General features: G+C 34.2%; 1 protein-coding gene across 1 annotated transcript in view; it reads left to right on the top strand.

Moving 5' to 3' along the window:
* Nucleotides 1–16,924, top strand: part of LOC102800899 (uncharacterized) — a 58,228-nt gene that overhangs the window by 37,100 nt on the left and 4,204 nt on the right. The window contains exons 10-26 of the mRNA XM_085508495.1: nt 357–587; nt 1,135–1,367; nt 1,868–2,054; nt 2,894–2,998; nt 3,635–3,860; nt 4,221–4,396; nt 4,783–5,191; nt 5,532–5,738; nt 6,536–6,679; nt 9,082–9,284; nt 9,953–10,043; nt 10,551–10,813; nt 11,833–12,094; nt 12,243–12,481; nt 13,083–13,173; nt 14,550–14,732; nt 15,148–15,265. Of these exons, the coding sequence (XP_085364621.1) occupies nt 357–587; nt 1,135–1,367; nt 1,868–2,054; nt 2,894–2,998; nt 3,635–3,860; nt 4,221–4,396; nt 4,783–5,191; nt 5,532–5,738; nt 6,536–6,679; nt 9,082–9,284; nt 9,953–10,043; nt 10,551–10,813; nt 11,833–12,094; nt 12,243–12,481; nt 13,083–13,173; nt 14,550–14,732; nt 15,148–15,265 (3,368 nt within the window). The remainder of the gene's footprint in view (nt 1–356; nt 588–1,134; nt 1,368–1,867; nt 2,055–2,893; nt 2,999–3,634; nt 3,861–4,220; nt 4,397–4,782; nt 5,192–5,531; nt 5,739–6,535; nt 6,680–9,081; nt 9,285–9,952; nt 10,044–10,550; nt 10,814–11,832; nt 12,095–12,242; nt 12,482–13,082; nt 13,174–14,549; nt 14,733–15,147; nt 15,266–16,924) is intronic.

Below are 16,924 nucleotides of genomic sequence, written 5' to 3'. Positions count from 1 at the left end.
CCTTTTACAGTATGTTTCACACCACATATTTATCATCACAACAATTCTGTATTGGACCCTAATATGTATACTGTTTAATTTACACTACTTGGAATTTTCACGATTACTCATTTTATGGCATTTTTAAAGACAAAATTTTGCAAAAAATTGCTAACACTTCCAAACATAGCACCCCAAAGAAATTTTCACTTCTACAAAAAGTTCTGATTGTGTAACTCTTGTGTGTGCACGACTACCATACGAAATGTATATCATTTCTTTAAAAACAAATTTTGTGTATGATTTTAGCAATCACTGTGTTGGGAACACTAATATCCATTTTTTTGAAGTTAAAATTCAACTCCTGTATATTTCAGGCAATGTTTTGAGGTATGGTACTTGAAACAACAACGTCAGGCTATCCAACGACAAATAGAGGAATCTAGGGCAAGAAAGACGTTGAAGAGACGTGTCTTGTATGCCTGGATGGTGAATGTGAGAAAACAGAAAGAAATCCGAGAGAGATTCATATCAGTATTACACCGTATACATGTCAGACAGGCACTTTGTGACTGGAGACAGTTTACACTTTTCAAAAAACAACTCAGGTGAGATTTCTTCAAATGGCTGCATGAGGGTGCTATAGCAATGTTTGGCGGCATTGTGTCCTTGTTTTCCTGTATTTGCTCTGTATTCATGTATATATTTATTACTGCATATTAAATTCTTATGAAAATATAAAGTTTTCTAATCTTGAGATCCCTGGACCCTGTACCCTCTCTAATTATGCATTGGCTATACTGTACTGAAACCTCTAGTTATGTGTCAGTAAGCTTCTCTCAAGACCCTCTCGTTATCTATTGATTATACTTTTTTGAAACTCCCTAGGCAAGCAGTAGTTGAATTTCCCCCGAGACCCCATAGTTAGGTGCTGGTCATACCTTTCTTAGACGCCCTACTTAGGCACTTGTCATACATTCCTGAAACCCCCTAGCTAGACACTGATAATACTTTCCTGAGATCTCCAGTTAGGCACTGATCAAACGTTCCTCAGACCATCTAAAGGTTCAATAATTATTCATAATGTTATGCACATTCCCATCATTTTTGTTTAAAAGATTTCCTGTTTACAAATTTTTACATTTATAATTTTAGGAAGAAAATGACGTCATTTAAAGAAATGAGAAACAAAAGACTGTTAAAGAAGTGCTGCCATTATTGGATGGGGCGGTATAACATTCGGTTACAACAGATACAATCTAGACAAGTGTGGTCAGATCGATGTACAATGGCAGCATACAAGGCTTGGACAGAGATGGTCAGACGAAGACGATTAGAAGCAAAGCTGAGGATGACCCAACCACACAGAGATAGCAATTTACTGCAATGTAAGTTTGGTGCTCAAATCTGAATTTTTATGAGAAAAGTTTTTCTCCAACAACCACAGAAATGATGAAATATTGGAATTATCAATTCTGTGTAATAAATATGGTAACTAAATAATTTAAAAATAATATTTATATTAATGAAAGGGTGGTAGTCGTCTAGCCACGTATGTGCGAGATATATGGGTCTCGTATAAACAAAGATGGCGACTGTTGTGCAAATCAACGAGTACAAACTGAGACGTTACCGAGCTTTAATTAGGTATTTTTTAACGTGATTGGAAAGTATCAAAGAAGTCCCCGGCGGTAATTAGTGCATGTTACGACCAGGTCAAACCTCATACTTGTGATTCCCATGAGAAGAGCACATTGGATTGTGGCAAAATCAATGTTTATCAACACAAATGTTTCACTTGCATGGTGTGACGACCACCGCTCTCTTTAATAATAGTATTATGTATTAGTATATAATTATGTATGATACTTTACGACTCTAATTTTAGCTGCTTTCCGGACATGGCTGGCTGCTAAACAGCAATCTGACTGGGACACGCAGAGAGCCAAATCAGTACAGTTGATTTTGGAACATAACAATGCTTATAGAGTATTGACACAGTGGAGATTATTAACAAAACAAACCAAGACAATTCAACCACTGGTTGTCAGGAGGGAAAGAAAAGAAATGGCACAGTAAGTACCGATTTATGATGACATCTCAAAGGTTAATGCATTTCCTAGTAACGACAGTTTCTGTGGTTTCTATGTGTTGTCTGTCAGCATTTTGATCTACAATCTGTCGTGACCTGCAAATGAATTTTACATGTGCTTCACGAACTATTGTAAACCATTTAATATCTCAGGACTAGGACTGAATTTGGTCATGATTGACTTGTGTAAACGTTGTCATGTCTCTCTCTCTCTCTAACCTGGCAATCTGACATGTATACTCGGTGATTGTCATGGTAACAACACACCTATAAGATTTAAACCGTAGCTACTGTTTTTATTCAATGACACTATATTGTACCTGCGAAGTGGTGTTGTGTGTCAGTTGTTTATTCACTTTTTAAAGAATAACAACCACTTGAAAGATTTTTTCCTGAACATTCTGGGAGTCGTAGGCAAAAATAAAATGTTATGATTTTTATCAAAACCTGTCAGAGGATAATATCTTTTTCAAATAATTGAGTGAATGTGTTGGCAAGGGCGCAATAACTATTGCCGACTATGTACTGATCATGTGACTTCTTTGACCAATCAAAAGTTAAATGCTGATCATGTGACTTCTTTGACCAATCAAAAGTTAAGTGCTGATCATGTGACTTCTTTGACCAATCAAAAGTTAAGTGCTGATCATGTGACTTCTTTGACCAATCAAAAGTTAAATGCTGATCATGTGACTTCTTTGACCAATCAAAAGTTAAGTGCTGATCATGTGACTCCTTCATTCAAAACATTGTCAATGATTCTCTAAGAAAGTTATAGTAATTGTTAGAGAGTGTTAACTAAATTGTTTTGTTTTTATCTAGTGTATTTGATGCATGGAGGAGTATTGTATTGCGAAGAAGACAGTGTGTAAACCACTATGAGTACAGTCAACAAAACAAACTAAGTGGAGCATTCAGTGCTTGGAAGTAAGTATCCAGTTCTTAAAATACTTGGACTAACTTTTTTGGTAGAGTCAATATCATCTTCTTTTCTGTTTTCATTTTATGGGTTTATACCAAAAATAAAAATTGGAAAACGGTTTCTTTGGTAAAATTATTTCTTCATATCTCAAAATTTTGCTTGGGGGACATATTATATTATATTATGATTTATAATAGTATGAAACCATTTCAAAAAAATTGTTTTCCTTTATCTATGGGTACAATGGGAAGTTATTTCCATAATGCATTGCATATATGTACAGTAACACCCTCAGTTGTGGATATAACTGAAGGTAGAAAGAAAGTAAGACTGCATTATGTACCGTATCTGTTCTATATTCATCTCCTTGCTACAACAAAAACAAATGATGAAAGAGAACTAATCTGATGTGAATGTATCCCATAATGCATTGCATATATGTGCAGTAACACCCTCAGTTGTGGATATAACTGGAGGTAGAAAGAAAGTAAGACTGCATTATGTACCATATCTGTTCTATATTCATCTCCTTGCTACAACAAAAACAAATGATGAAAGAGAACTAATCTGATGTGAATGTATCCCATAATGCATTGCTGCTTCCTTTTAAATTTGTTTTCATTAATATCTTGTGTTTGCAGGGAGAAAGCCGAGTTGCTGCAGCGGGAAAAAGAAGTTGCCCAAGAGATACTGGATAATAAATTACGCCGTTGTATGAAGGGTTGGCGTGGTGTCGCTCAGAGAACCGTACAATGTCAAATGCTTACAGAGCAAATCCATCACAGTAAACTGCAACACACCTTTGATAAATGGAAAGAATCATGGGAAGACCTTGTGGAAAAAAGGGACGATGATGAAGCACAAAAGGTGATGTATTTGTTTGTCTCTGGAATGCCAAATCCCAATCTTGCATGGATGAGCCACTTCTTAAAATTATTTTTTGCACATATTTAATTATTTGATAAAGAATGTCCTCATTATTTATGCGCATATTTTATTACATTTGATGGAGAATGTCTTCATTATTTATGCACATATTTTATTACATTTGATAAAGAATGTCTTCATTATTTATGCGCATATTTTATTGCGTTTGATGGAGAATGTCTTCATTATTTATGTACTTGTTTATTTACATGGAATCTCATTATGTGCTCATATAATTCCTTTAATTACTAGTCCTTTTAAAATTCATGTTTTTTTTTTCTTTTTTCGTGTTCTTCACAGGCTGAAGGCCATATTTTGAAGAGTGTGTTTCTTGGGAAATGGAGAGATACTTTGTATGATCATAAAGATAAAACCGATGATGTCTTGAAATCATTTAGTGATTACCAGTCTGGGAATACAATGAAAAATGCATTTTTTAACTGGAAGAAACAACTTCTGGGAAACCAGTTAGCTAGGTAAGTTCATCAATAAACCATGTGGTCAGAATGTATTGAAGAGTTTACGCTTATGATTTCCAAATTTGTTTACTTTAGTAAATATAATATCTCATCATGTCTTGTTGATTTGATGGTAGATTGTTTGTTTGTAATAAATTATTCTAGTGTCAACAACAATAATTTTCGAATGATTGTTGTCATTGGAAGCTAAAATCAACATATAAAAAGATTTTTTAAGTTTTAAGTTTTTTATAGGACAGAGCAGGTCAAAGTTTTGTTTCTTGACACCAAATCAATTGTTCTGCATAACAAAAAAAATACATTCAGGTAAATTTATCTTCTGATATTGCTTCTAAATTTAATAGAAAACAGTGCTCATGTATGTTTATGGGTTTATCTTTCAGAGAATACCATGACGATCTACAGTCACGATTGATGCGCCAAGTTGTTCAGTCATGGAACGGCCATGCCAAACAAACTTGCCAAGATTCTGTGGAGAAATTCAAGCTATCGCTGGGTGGACCCAGCTCGCCTACTCTGAGCGACGACTCTACCCTGTCACTTGCAAGCCAACTCTCGGAAACAGTGTCACAGAATAGTAGTGGTTTCCATAGCAACATTCCAATTGCATCCACCGGTAGTAGTAACAACGGTAATCATTTTGATGGATATCCAGGTTATCCCATCCATGATGAGGCGGATCGATGGGATGGACCGGGAATGTTCCCGAAACCACTTAGCTTTAAATCCAACTCCTATCCATCTAGTCTGTACTCGGACTCACTGCATGTAGAGATACCACAAAACAGACAGGTAAATAATTATGTTTATGATACTGTACAACCCTTTCATTTTCACTGTCATTTAATTTCACTGTTTTAATGTTTGAGCCTTTTCACTTGGTTTTAATTTCACGAATTTGGCTGAAACTGTGAGAAACAGTGAGTTCTAATGTTATTTTACATTTTCACATGGCTTTTTTTCAGCAGATTTTACTTATCACTGAAAATAGTGAGATTAAAACCCAGTGAGTAATTAATGCCGTTACAGTGATAGCAATTTTGAGACAACAGCTTTGGCAGAAAAACTTGTTAAAAATCTGAAGACAAATTAGTAAAATTAGCTTATTTCACGTTTTCTTTTATATTTCCAGCTGACTCTAAAGCGTATAATTCTACATTGGAAACTATACCCAGCAAGCACCGCTTTTCAGCAATGGCTGTCGTACACTAGAAAACAGAAATTACTGTGTCAACTGCAGTACCATATGCAGTATACAAGCATGCTGTTGACTTTAAAGCATGGTATGCAGGTCTGGAAGAGACAACATGCTGCTTCAGTTAAAGCAGCCGAACATTGGGTAAGTTGAAAAATCAGTTATGCTTCATTATTATACATCTGTCACTGTAACGCCATAAGTTATAGGGTGACGTAATTTTGCGGTATTTTACGGAGTATTTTCATCCTACCATATAAGGAAATGTGAATTCCAAATATGGAATGATTAAGCGTCCTCTAATAATAAAAACAAACATGGTTGCCATCAGGGTTTGATCAGACTCCAGCCAAAGAAGTTCGCTGATTCTGTTCTAAACTTTTTGGATTTCGGCAGTAGAGAAAAACAAATCGTTTGGTCATACTGATGTAATGATAATATCGACCAAAAGTTTATTTGGAAAAGATATCGATTTTAGGGTAATATTTTTACTGTTTATCGGTAATCATTTGTCGCCATAACGCTTGTTCACTGACATACTTAGACGTCATGCCTTATTAGCACGTAAATTAGCACGTAAACTTAAAGGGCAGTGGTTGTTGCAGCATGTCTTGTTCGATATGAGACTTGTGTGTGCAAAAAGCATTGTTTGTTTAAATGAAATCAAACGTACACTGTGCGAGGTCCATTGCTCTTTAACGTATGATGGAATTAGTATCATTGTTATCACATTTTTGCAATTTTATTTCAGTTTGATTAATTTTGTCAGTATCAGTTTTCCACCCGATAGATAAAATTTGCCATTATTATTCTTATTTTGTAATTATTCACTTGCTTCAAAATTGAGAATAATTTGCACCTTTGTCAAAAGCACATAAATTTCACAAAACCCTCTAATTTGTGAAATTTGTAAAATCAACAAAATATTGTTATGATTGCAGGAAACCAAGATGAAAGAGAAATGTCTGAAGGCCATGTTATATTATAAAATTGATCGAAAACGTAAACAACACAAGACTGCCATAGCAACCAGACATTCAAACTCTGGTGACCTCATGAGGGCATTCCTTGTATGGAAACATCGGGTAAGTACTTTTATATATAATGGTTTTAATTTGCATACATTTATACTTGTCTTTGACCATATATGGAAATGTATTTTCCTTATATGGTAAAACTGTCTTTGATTATTATTCTTGTACTTTTTATGAACGCCATATTTTTTTCTGGCATGATTTTGTTGTAAAATTTTGTGTATTTATATAATTTTTTCCTTGGTCTTCAACCAAATGGACATTTCTAATTGGTCACATTCTTGTTTAAAAATGAATTTGGTTTATTTTGTGAAAATTGACACTATTCAAATAAACTCATTTCTTATGCACAGAATATATTAAAATAAACTCATTTCTTATGCACAGAATATATTAAAAATAAGCTCATTTCTTATGCACAGAATATATTCAAATCAGCTCATTACTTATGCATAGATATATTCAAATCAGCTCATTACTTATGCATAGATATATTCAAATAAGCTCATTACTTATGCTGAGATATATTCGAATCAGCTCATTTCTTATGCACAGAATATACTCAAATTAGCTCATTTCTTATGCATAGATTTATTCAAATAAGCTCATTACTTATGCATAGATATATTCAAATAAGCTCATTACTTAGGCAGAGATATATTCGAATCAGCTCATTTCTTATGCACAGAATTTATTCAAATTAGCTCATTTCGTATGCATAGATTTATTCAAATAAGCTCATTACTTATGAATAAATATATTCAAATAAGCTCATTACTTATGCATGTATATATATTCAAATAAGCTCATTACTTATGCACAGAATATATTCAAATCAGCTCATTACTTATGCACAGAATATATTCAAATCAGCTCATTACTTATGCACAGAAGAGTTCAACATTGCATTGAATTGCTAAATTTGTTTTATGAAACAAAATATAGGTTTTTTGTTTAATCATAACCCCCAAAATGACAACTTTTTGACAAACATCAATATTTATTATGACATAATTCTAATTTTTTCATTTAATCTGTCAATTGCAGTCCAGTACTTTTCAACATCAAACCAATGATGTCTCTGTAAGCAATCTGTTTACTGTGTGTGTGTGTGTGTGTCTTCACTTAAATTGTCCTACTGTGGTGTATCCCAGAATGCAATGTATTGTGTGCCTCAATGTCAACAATCAATAATAAGAACATTGACATACAAGTCGTCAGATTAGTTTGTATCTCCTGTTTCAAACCTTCGAGCGCCATAGTTTGTTTCCACCAAAATATTGGTGCATCATTTTTATGTATTTTTCTTTTAATTTTAACTTTTCTGTTAATTTTAGACCAAATAGACATATACCGGGTAATACATTATATTATTAAAAAAATATAATTAGTAGACTTTGCCACTCAAAGCTCAAAGGTTGAATCACTACAATGTGTTGATTGTGTAGCTCAAATACAGGAAATACAACATTTGAAAATTAGTGTCCCAACCTAGACTGCTGCATGAAGCTTTGCAGCACGTGTGTACTGTTGTGATTTCCTCCCTGCATATAATACTGGCATGTGTCATGTGGTATTGCAGTACTATGATAATTATTCCACATACGTTATCATTCCTATCCATGTTGTCTACATGTTTGGCTGTATAACCCTGGATGACATATAACTGTGTTTTAACTTAGTGTAAACTGCTATTACACATTTTCAGAATTCACAAAGGCTTACACTATGTTTTAATGTATTACACTATGTTTTGATGTATTACACTATGGTTTGATGTATTACACTATGGTTTGATGTATTACACTATGGTTTGATGTATTACACTATGGTTTGATGTATTACACTATGGTTTGATGTATTACACTATGGTTTGATGTATTACACTATGGTTTGATGTATTACACTACGTTTTGATGTATTAATTTACACTATGTTTTGATGTATTACACTATGGTTTGATGTATTACACTATGGTTTGATGTATTACACTATGGGTTGATGTATTACACTATGTTTTAATGTATTACACTATGTTTTAATGTATTACACCATGTTTTAATGTATTACACTGTTTTAATGTATTACACCATGTATTGGTGTATTACACTATATTTTAATGTTTTTTTGATGTAATTTAAAACCTGAGTTGTATTATAACCATGCTTCGTACAGATTGATTTACATTGTCTTTTACTGGACTATGTGACTATCTTTACTGAATGTGATTGTTTTATGTATGTTATGCGTCCATTACATGATCAAGAAGTGTTTCTATTTTCACAATTTTTTTCCCCGGTATATGTCTGCATATGTCTGCTGAAAACATTTATGGCTGGAAAACTGGGCAGAAACCAGACATCCAGTTTATTTTCAAATTGTTGTCCAAGCGTAAGGTGATGATGGAAATGTTTGCCAAGACATTCCCCTCAATTTCTGTTGTTTCATTCTAGACTGCCGAGCGTCGTCAAATTCAGGGTATTGTCACCAACTGGCAGGATTACGTATCAGAAAATGTACGAATGGAAGGTCGGGCTCGCAAGATGAGGCAGTATATCGCTATGAATACGCTTAAAGAATGTTTCTCAGTCTGGAAACTAAGACGACAACAAGTGAACAGAGTGACTGAATATCATAACAATGCAATTGTTAAAAGGTAAGGAAAAATTACTATTAATTTTTGTAATTATTACCAAGTGCTATTCCTAGAATGTCTGGGTACTACAATGTGCGTTATAATGATGAATAACTTTATTTAAACGTTATCCTGTATGCAACTTACAGGTTCAAATTTAAACCAATTAGAACAACAGGCTATTAGCCAGGAATTTGCAACTGCCAGTACAAAACAATGTAGATGGTTTTGGAAATATTTTGGTAAAATTATCAAAGAACAGTAGAAAAAAACAGAAAAATGGGAAAAAGTTGCCAGTCCAAAATCAAAGTTGCCAGTTCGTTTGGTAGGTGGACTGGTGGCTGGCTCACACCCTGTAGAACAGTCACATAGTGCTCATATTTCTGCTAAATGTGAATGGAAGATGGTTCTGGAAAACAACTGAAAGGTTTTAAATATAATAATAAAATTACAGAACTTATTAGACTACCGGTAATCTTCACCAGTGCTGTTTCCTGTGCTATGCTTAAGTCATGACATATTTTGCTGTACAAGTATCTAAAGAGTAGTACTAGTGGTGTATAGCATGTAGAATCTATCTAACACGTTCTGTCATAATATTGGCACTGCATTCAATTCATGCATAAATTGTGATATATCATCAGTTCCTAATATTTGTTATAACCCGCATAGTGTCATTCATGTACTAGGTCATTCTATGGCTGGCTTGAAGTTGCTAGACAGAGGGTTGAACAACAAAAGAAAATGCTTGCATTTCAAGAAAAGCGTTGCAGGTCAATGGTAAGTGTTAATTGCATTGTGTCTGTTTCAAAGTTGATCACCTGACTATTGTTATGTTGTATATGCATATGGAAGTCAAAGTACCATAAGTTGCTTTAATTGGTGAGAGTCAAATGTTGGTGACTTTTACAAGTCATGAAAATCTTGACATTTTGTATGAGTAAACACTTTTAATGGGTAAATTAAGATTTACTTACCACAGGTACTCGACATAATAAATTGGGGTAAAAAAAATGATCACAATCAAGTGTTACATGATTATTAATTTTTTTCCCAGTATGAATTATTTTTTTGTAGAAAATATGCAAAAAATTATACATTTGAAACATTTTGTATAGGATTCTGTTAAAGCATTTGACCACCATATACTTTTATCTGAGTTTTGTAAACAACAGCAAAAACTGAAACCATATTGTAAAATTCAATTAAGTTTTTAATGGTAACCAACTACCTCTAATCATGGAATTGCAAACATAAAAAACGATTCACTCTATGCTTTTGATTCAGGCCTTTAGAGTGTGGCAACTGCGATTATCCCAGAAAACAGAAGTAGATTACCGGTATGATGTCATCGTTGAGAATCGATTGAAGGAGATTCTACAGAGATGGCATTGTTGGGCAATTCAGAATAGGATGTGGAGTGACATCTCTAAGAACTTGACTTGCGTCTTTGAAGTCAGACGACTTCAACAGTGTTGGAGAGTGTGGAGACAAGAAACTCATAAGCTGCAACAGATGAAGATCATATATGAAACCAATCTAGCTTCAAAGTAAGTCGAAACGCAAATATTCACAAATAATGTTGGTCACGTTAACCTGTTCTTTCGAAAAATAGAGGCGATGATAACCATATACAATGCTGTTCTGCGTATTTTACAGATAATTGTGGACAACGTGTGCAGACAATACAGATCTTTTTAACCCCACATGCATTACTTCATTGTAGACTTTCACTGTTTTGTTTAACTTTCAAGTTTATTGTTTTGAACAAAAACATTACAAAATTATTCTGCTACAATCATTAGTGTAGATTTGTGTTTAAGTATTAAAAGAGGAAATGGAATGAAAATAAAGTTGGTCCTAACAAAACTAGAAAGCCACTGTCTCTTTAGTGCTGAACACCCCCTCCCCCCCCCCACACACACATAATTAGCTGATATTTCAATATCAATAACCAATAGGAAATTAAAAAATATTTTACACTGTATTTTCAGACAATTTTGATTTATCCTTCAAAATTTGTTTAGCTAATAGTCAATTTGAAAAAATATTTTATTTTTTAAATATAGTCGCAATTGTGCAAACTGTGTACTGATATATTTGTTTTGATTTGCCTTTTTGTTTTTAAATTGACTGATTTTTTTGTTTTTATGAACTGGTTCTTTTGTTTTCATGGACTGGTTCTTTTGTTTTCATGGACTGGTTATTTTGTTTTCATGGACTGGTTCTTTTGTTTTCATGGACTGGTTCTTTTGTTTTCATGGACTGGTTCTTTTGTTTTCATGGACTGGTTCTTTTGTTTTCATGGACTGGTTCTTTTGTTTTCATGGACTGGTTCTTTTGTTTTTATTGACTGGTTCTTTGGATTTCATTGACTGGTTCTTTTGTTTCCGTGGCCTGGTTCTTTTGTTTTATTGACTGATTCTTTTGTTTTTATGACTTTTTTGTATTTAAAACTGATTTATGTTTTATTAACTGATATTCAATTTTTTTTCATGGACTAATTTTTTTCTTAACTTCTGTTTACTGGTGAGTGTGAAACAACTAAATACATGTTTCTTCATTACAGAACTCTGATGGCATGGCATATAGAAGTTAGACGACGTAAAGAAAACAAACGCAAATGTGAGGAGTATCAACAAATACAAATGCGTAAAACACTGATGAAGACATTTACGCAATGGTGGCTTTCTCATCGTCAGAATAAACTAGCATGTGAATACAGACAGCACACAGAGACTAGAATGGTCCAAAGTATGTTCATCGAGTGGAGGGAGTGTGCATTAATCACTAAAGGTCAAAGGCATTATACCAGGAGTACTTTATGCAAGGTAACAAAATCCATCATTAGTTTAATTCTCGGGTACTGACACTTTTAAATTTGTTGGAGATTAGTTCCAAAAAAAATTAGTTCATTGCTGGCTTTCATTTTGCCACAGTGTTTAATGACGAGCATATTCACAAACTTTTATCTTGCAGTGTTTCTATTTGTGGAAAGAACACATCGAAGAACAGAAAAGACTGAAGTATCGCCTGAAGCTCATCGTCCATCACTGGAGGAGTCAGGCACGGAATTGTGCCAAGATGCGTGACATTGCCGATAGATACTGCCAAGAATACAGGGAAATACAGATTGCTAATGTCTTCAGGAAATGGGTGGATAATACAGAGAAATCAATCATGAGCCGAGATTATTATAACGAAGTAGTCAAGAGAAAGTAAGTTGTTTCACTCACAGATTTTTCCTGCAAAGATATCTCACTAACATTTTTTGTAATAGATATACATGTACAAAGCAATCAATGATTGTTTGGATCATGTTGATTTAGTAGAGATTATGTAAATTATAATACAATGTTAAAGAGTTCAGATAAAAATGACAAGCGTTTTAAAAATCAAATGTATTATACATTGTGGCTTTGTTAATGTTCCTGTGATATCGCATACCTAAGATCTTGAGCTCGTATGACTTCATGCCCCTATGACATCACATCTCTATGACATCCTGTTGCTATGACATGTTCCAATGACATCACATTCATGTGAATTAAGGTCACTATGACATGTCCATATGACTTATCTCTATGACATACTGACTATGATATTACTAGTATGTCTGTATGAGATGTGGCACTATCACCCAAAATTTATTTATTTGTTCCCGACATCACGTCCCCATGACATTACGTCTCTATGACATCACGTCTCTATGGCGTTCCTATGGCATGACGTCCCCATGACATCTCATTCTTATGACCTCACATTCCTATGACATTATCACCAACATTATCCATTGTGTTTACTTTTTTTATTTTCTAGATGCTTCAATGGATGGATCCATGAAATACAGAAGCGAATCAAACAGAGAAAGATGATGTTAGATTTCAGAGAGAAATCTATGATAAGACAGGTAAACAAACTTCTCTGAAACATCTGCTTTTTTAGCTCCGCTGTCGACTTTGTCAAGCGAAGTTTATCATAGGAGTGATTGTCCGTCGTCGTCGTCCGTTTCAATGTTTTACTTTTTCGACTTTTTCTTGAAAACTACTAGCCTGAATGCTTTGATACTTGGTGTATATGTACCTTGGGTAGACCTCTCTTAGGTTTGTTCATTTCATGTTGATATCTTCAATTCTCTAATTTTGGTGAATATTTTTGTCATTTTTGGTAAAAAGTGATATTTTTGACTTTTTGTTAAAAACCGCAATTCCAATTGCTTAGATATTACATATATAGGTACTACATGTGGACTTCTCTCAGATTTGTTCAATTTGTAATGATATATTTAATTTACTAAATTTGGTGAATATTTTTGTCATTTTTGGTAAAAAGTGATATTTTTGACTTCTTGTTAAAAACCTTAAGTCCAATTGCTTTGATATTACATATATAGGTACTACATGTGGACCTCTTTCAGGTTTGTTAATTTCGTGATGATATTTTCAATTATCTAATTTTGATGATTATTTTTGTCATTGTTGGTGAAAAGTGATATTTTTGACTTCTTGTTGAAAACAACAAGTCCCATTGCTTCGATACTATACATATTGTTCATTTTTTAATGATATCTTCTGTTCTTTTAATAATTGAAATGTGCATTGCTAACAGCCGAGCTATTTCAGCCGACCGGCTGCTTGTTTGGTTTCACGGCCAAAGTCAATTTTTTTTGCTTTAAAAAAATGAAACCATATTTTTTTCAAAAAATATTGAGCAAAATATAAAGTAATGGAAAATGAGGCTAAAAAAAGTTTGTTTTCTGGTGCAGTGATTTGCTCCCCCTGTTTTTTCTCCATTTTTTACTACATTTAGGAAGAAACCACCAAAAGGTTGTGAACAGCCTCCTTTTAAACTGACACACATGACTTAGTAATAAATCATTTATTTTTGTTGGCCTCATGTCGGTTTATTTTAAGAAAAATATAAGTACAAAATGTTGCATCAGAATATGAAATACTTTATTTTCGCTTGGAATTAATTTTCGCTATTTTTGCTGTAGTAATGATTCAACTCGTCAAAAATCAGTGAAAATAAATTCCATACAAAACAGCCAAAAAGTCTTTTCAGCGAAAATTAATTCCAGCTAAAATAAAATATTTTACAGTAGTAAGGAAATATAGCATTTCGACAGTGAAATAGTACTGTTTTCCCGCCATTTTTTATTTGAGCTGAATTGATAGAATTTGAAATGCTTTTCACAAAACAAAATAAACTTGGCATCAAAATTGGAATTATAAAACAAGATTTTTCATTGTTAAATCATGTAATGAATTTTGTTTTTTCTTTCAGATGGCGAGCACTTTTGACATCTGGAAAAATGAATACATAGTATCAGAAACTCGCACTGAAATAGTGGAGGTTCATACACACAAACGGGATAACAGGTTGTTACAGTCCGTTATGAACGAATGGAAGCAGTACAGTAGAGATAGTAAAATGAACAGATTTATTAGAACTACAACATTAAGAAAGGTGAGCCACCCTGTTAGTGACACTGACATGTGCTATTTTAACCTTTCTTTATAAGCTGGGTCTTCTGGTGGTCTCAATGTGACTGCCAATTAGTTCTGTACACCTAACCAGTAATATCATCAGCGAATTGGCTGACAAATCAACTGTGTTGCAAGCAATGTTGTTTTCATTTTCATTCATTTAGATTTGACTAAAGATTTTTCTAGCTTGGTATACAAAATAGATTTGTAACCTCAGGATTACTGCATTTCTCAGTCTTGATTCTCGCTTCCCTCGCAGGGTGGTTTACTCAATCATAATTAGTATTGGGCTTTGTAATTTCAATAAAGATAAATTATCCACATTTATCAAGTTACTGAGCAATATTTGAATGTCGATGGGAAACTTAGTCGGTCTAATGCGCTTATTTCACCAGGTGTGGTCAAGGTGGACTCTAGCGATGGAGTGCAAGAGAAAGGCAGAAATCTTTGCAGAAAATAAACTAAAGGAGAAGATGGTTGCCACGGTTACCTTCTGGAGCCAATGGGCTAAAGGTAATACCATCTAACCAATGATCAGTAACAGCAGGTGAACAGCTGTATTAGTGCATCTAAAAAGTCACACAGCTAACACTGCAGTAACTGTGGTACACCTTTCACCAAGTTTTTAGTCCCCGTTCGGACGCAGTCCGAAAACGGGGACTTATGTTTTGCCCTGTGTGCATCCGTGCGTCCGTGCGTCCGTGCGTCCGTGATCACCTGTATCTCGAACATGCATGGACCGATTAAGTTCAAACTTCACTCATACATCACACATTATATGGGACATATGCACATGCATTTTTTTCATGATCCGATTAACGATAGCCGAATAGCGGCCATTTTAAGGCCGAAAATGCATCAAAATCGCACATTTTCACCATTCCGGACCCGGATCTCAGTTATGCATGGACGGATTTTGTTCAAATTTGGTACATACATTAAACATAATAGGACCTTGATGCACGTCATTTTTTTTTTGGATCGGGTTCGAAATGGCCGACTGGCGGCCATTTTGTTTTAAAGAATTCAGTTCTGGATCCGTATCTGAGACATGCTTGGATTGATCGAGTTCAAACTTCACACACACAAGGTACATCATGTCACAAATATGTATGTGCATTTGTTTCATGATCTCATTAACGATAGCCGAATAGCGGCCATTTTAAGGCCGAAAATGCATCAAAATCGCACATTTTCACCATTCCGGACCCGGATCTCAGTTATGCATGGACGGATTTTGTTCAAATTTGGTACATACATTAAACATAATAGGACCTTGATGCACGTCATTTTTTTTTTTTGGATCGGGTTCGAAATGGCCGACTGGCGGCCATTTTGTTTTAAAGAATTCAGTTCTGGATCCGTATCCGAGACATGTCTGGATTGATCAAGTTCAAACTTCACACACACAAGGTACATCATGTCACAAATATGTATGTGCATTTGTTTCATGATCTCATTAACGATAGCCAAATGGGGGCCGCTTTAAGGCCGAAAATGCATTGAAATCGCACATTTTCACCATTCCGGACCCGTATCTCAGTTATGCATCGATGGATTTTGTTCAAATTTGGTACATACATTAAACATAATAGGACCTTGATGCACGTCTTTTTTTTTTTCGGATCAAGTTCGAAATGGCCGACTGGCGGCCATTTTGTTAAAGAATTCAGTTCTGGATTCGTATCCAAGACATGTCTGGATTGATCAAGTTCAAACTTCACACACACATGGTACATCATGTCACAAATAGATATGTGCATTTGTTTCATGATCTGCTGAACAATAGCGGAATGATGGCCATTTTAAGGCCGAAAATGCATCAAAATCACGTATTTTCACAATTCCAGAACCGGATCTCAGTCATGCATGGATGGATTTTGTTCAGATTTAGCACAATGTGTTGTACATATGCAGGTGCATTTCGGTCATGATCTGCTTTGAATGTATATGTCACTCAAATATGAACGGAACGGGGACGTGTCATTGACAATGACTTGTTGATTATTATCAGTGTTTTAATTAATATGGCTACAGTGAAAACGAATTCTAAAATAAGTATTTGGGGTTGTTTAATTTAATACCGGTTAAAATAAATAGTTGTACTTTTAATTAAATTTGATTTTAAGATCAAAACTATAATTGTGCATACTGATCATTTTTATGTTTTCA

This window comes from Saccoglossus kowalevskii, chromosome 15, assembly GCF_978046115.1.
Source record: "Saccoglossus kowalevskii chromosome 15, keSacKowa6.1, whole genome shotgun sequence".
NCBI classification, from domain to species: Eukaryota; Metazoa; Hemichordata; class Enteropneusta; family Harrimaniidae; genus Saccoglossus; species Saccoglossus kowalevskii.
Note: the sequence above shows the minus strand (reverse complement) of the source record. Positions and strands in the feature narration are given on the sequence as shown.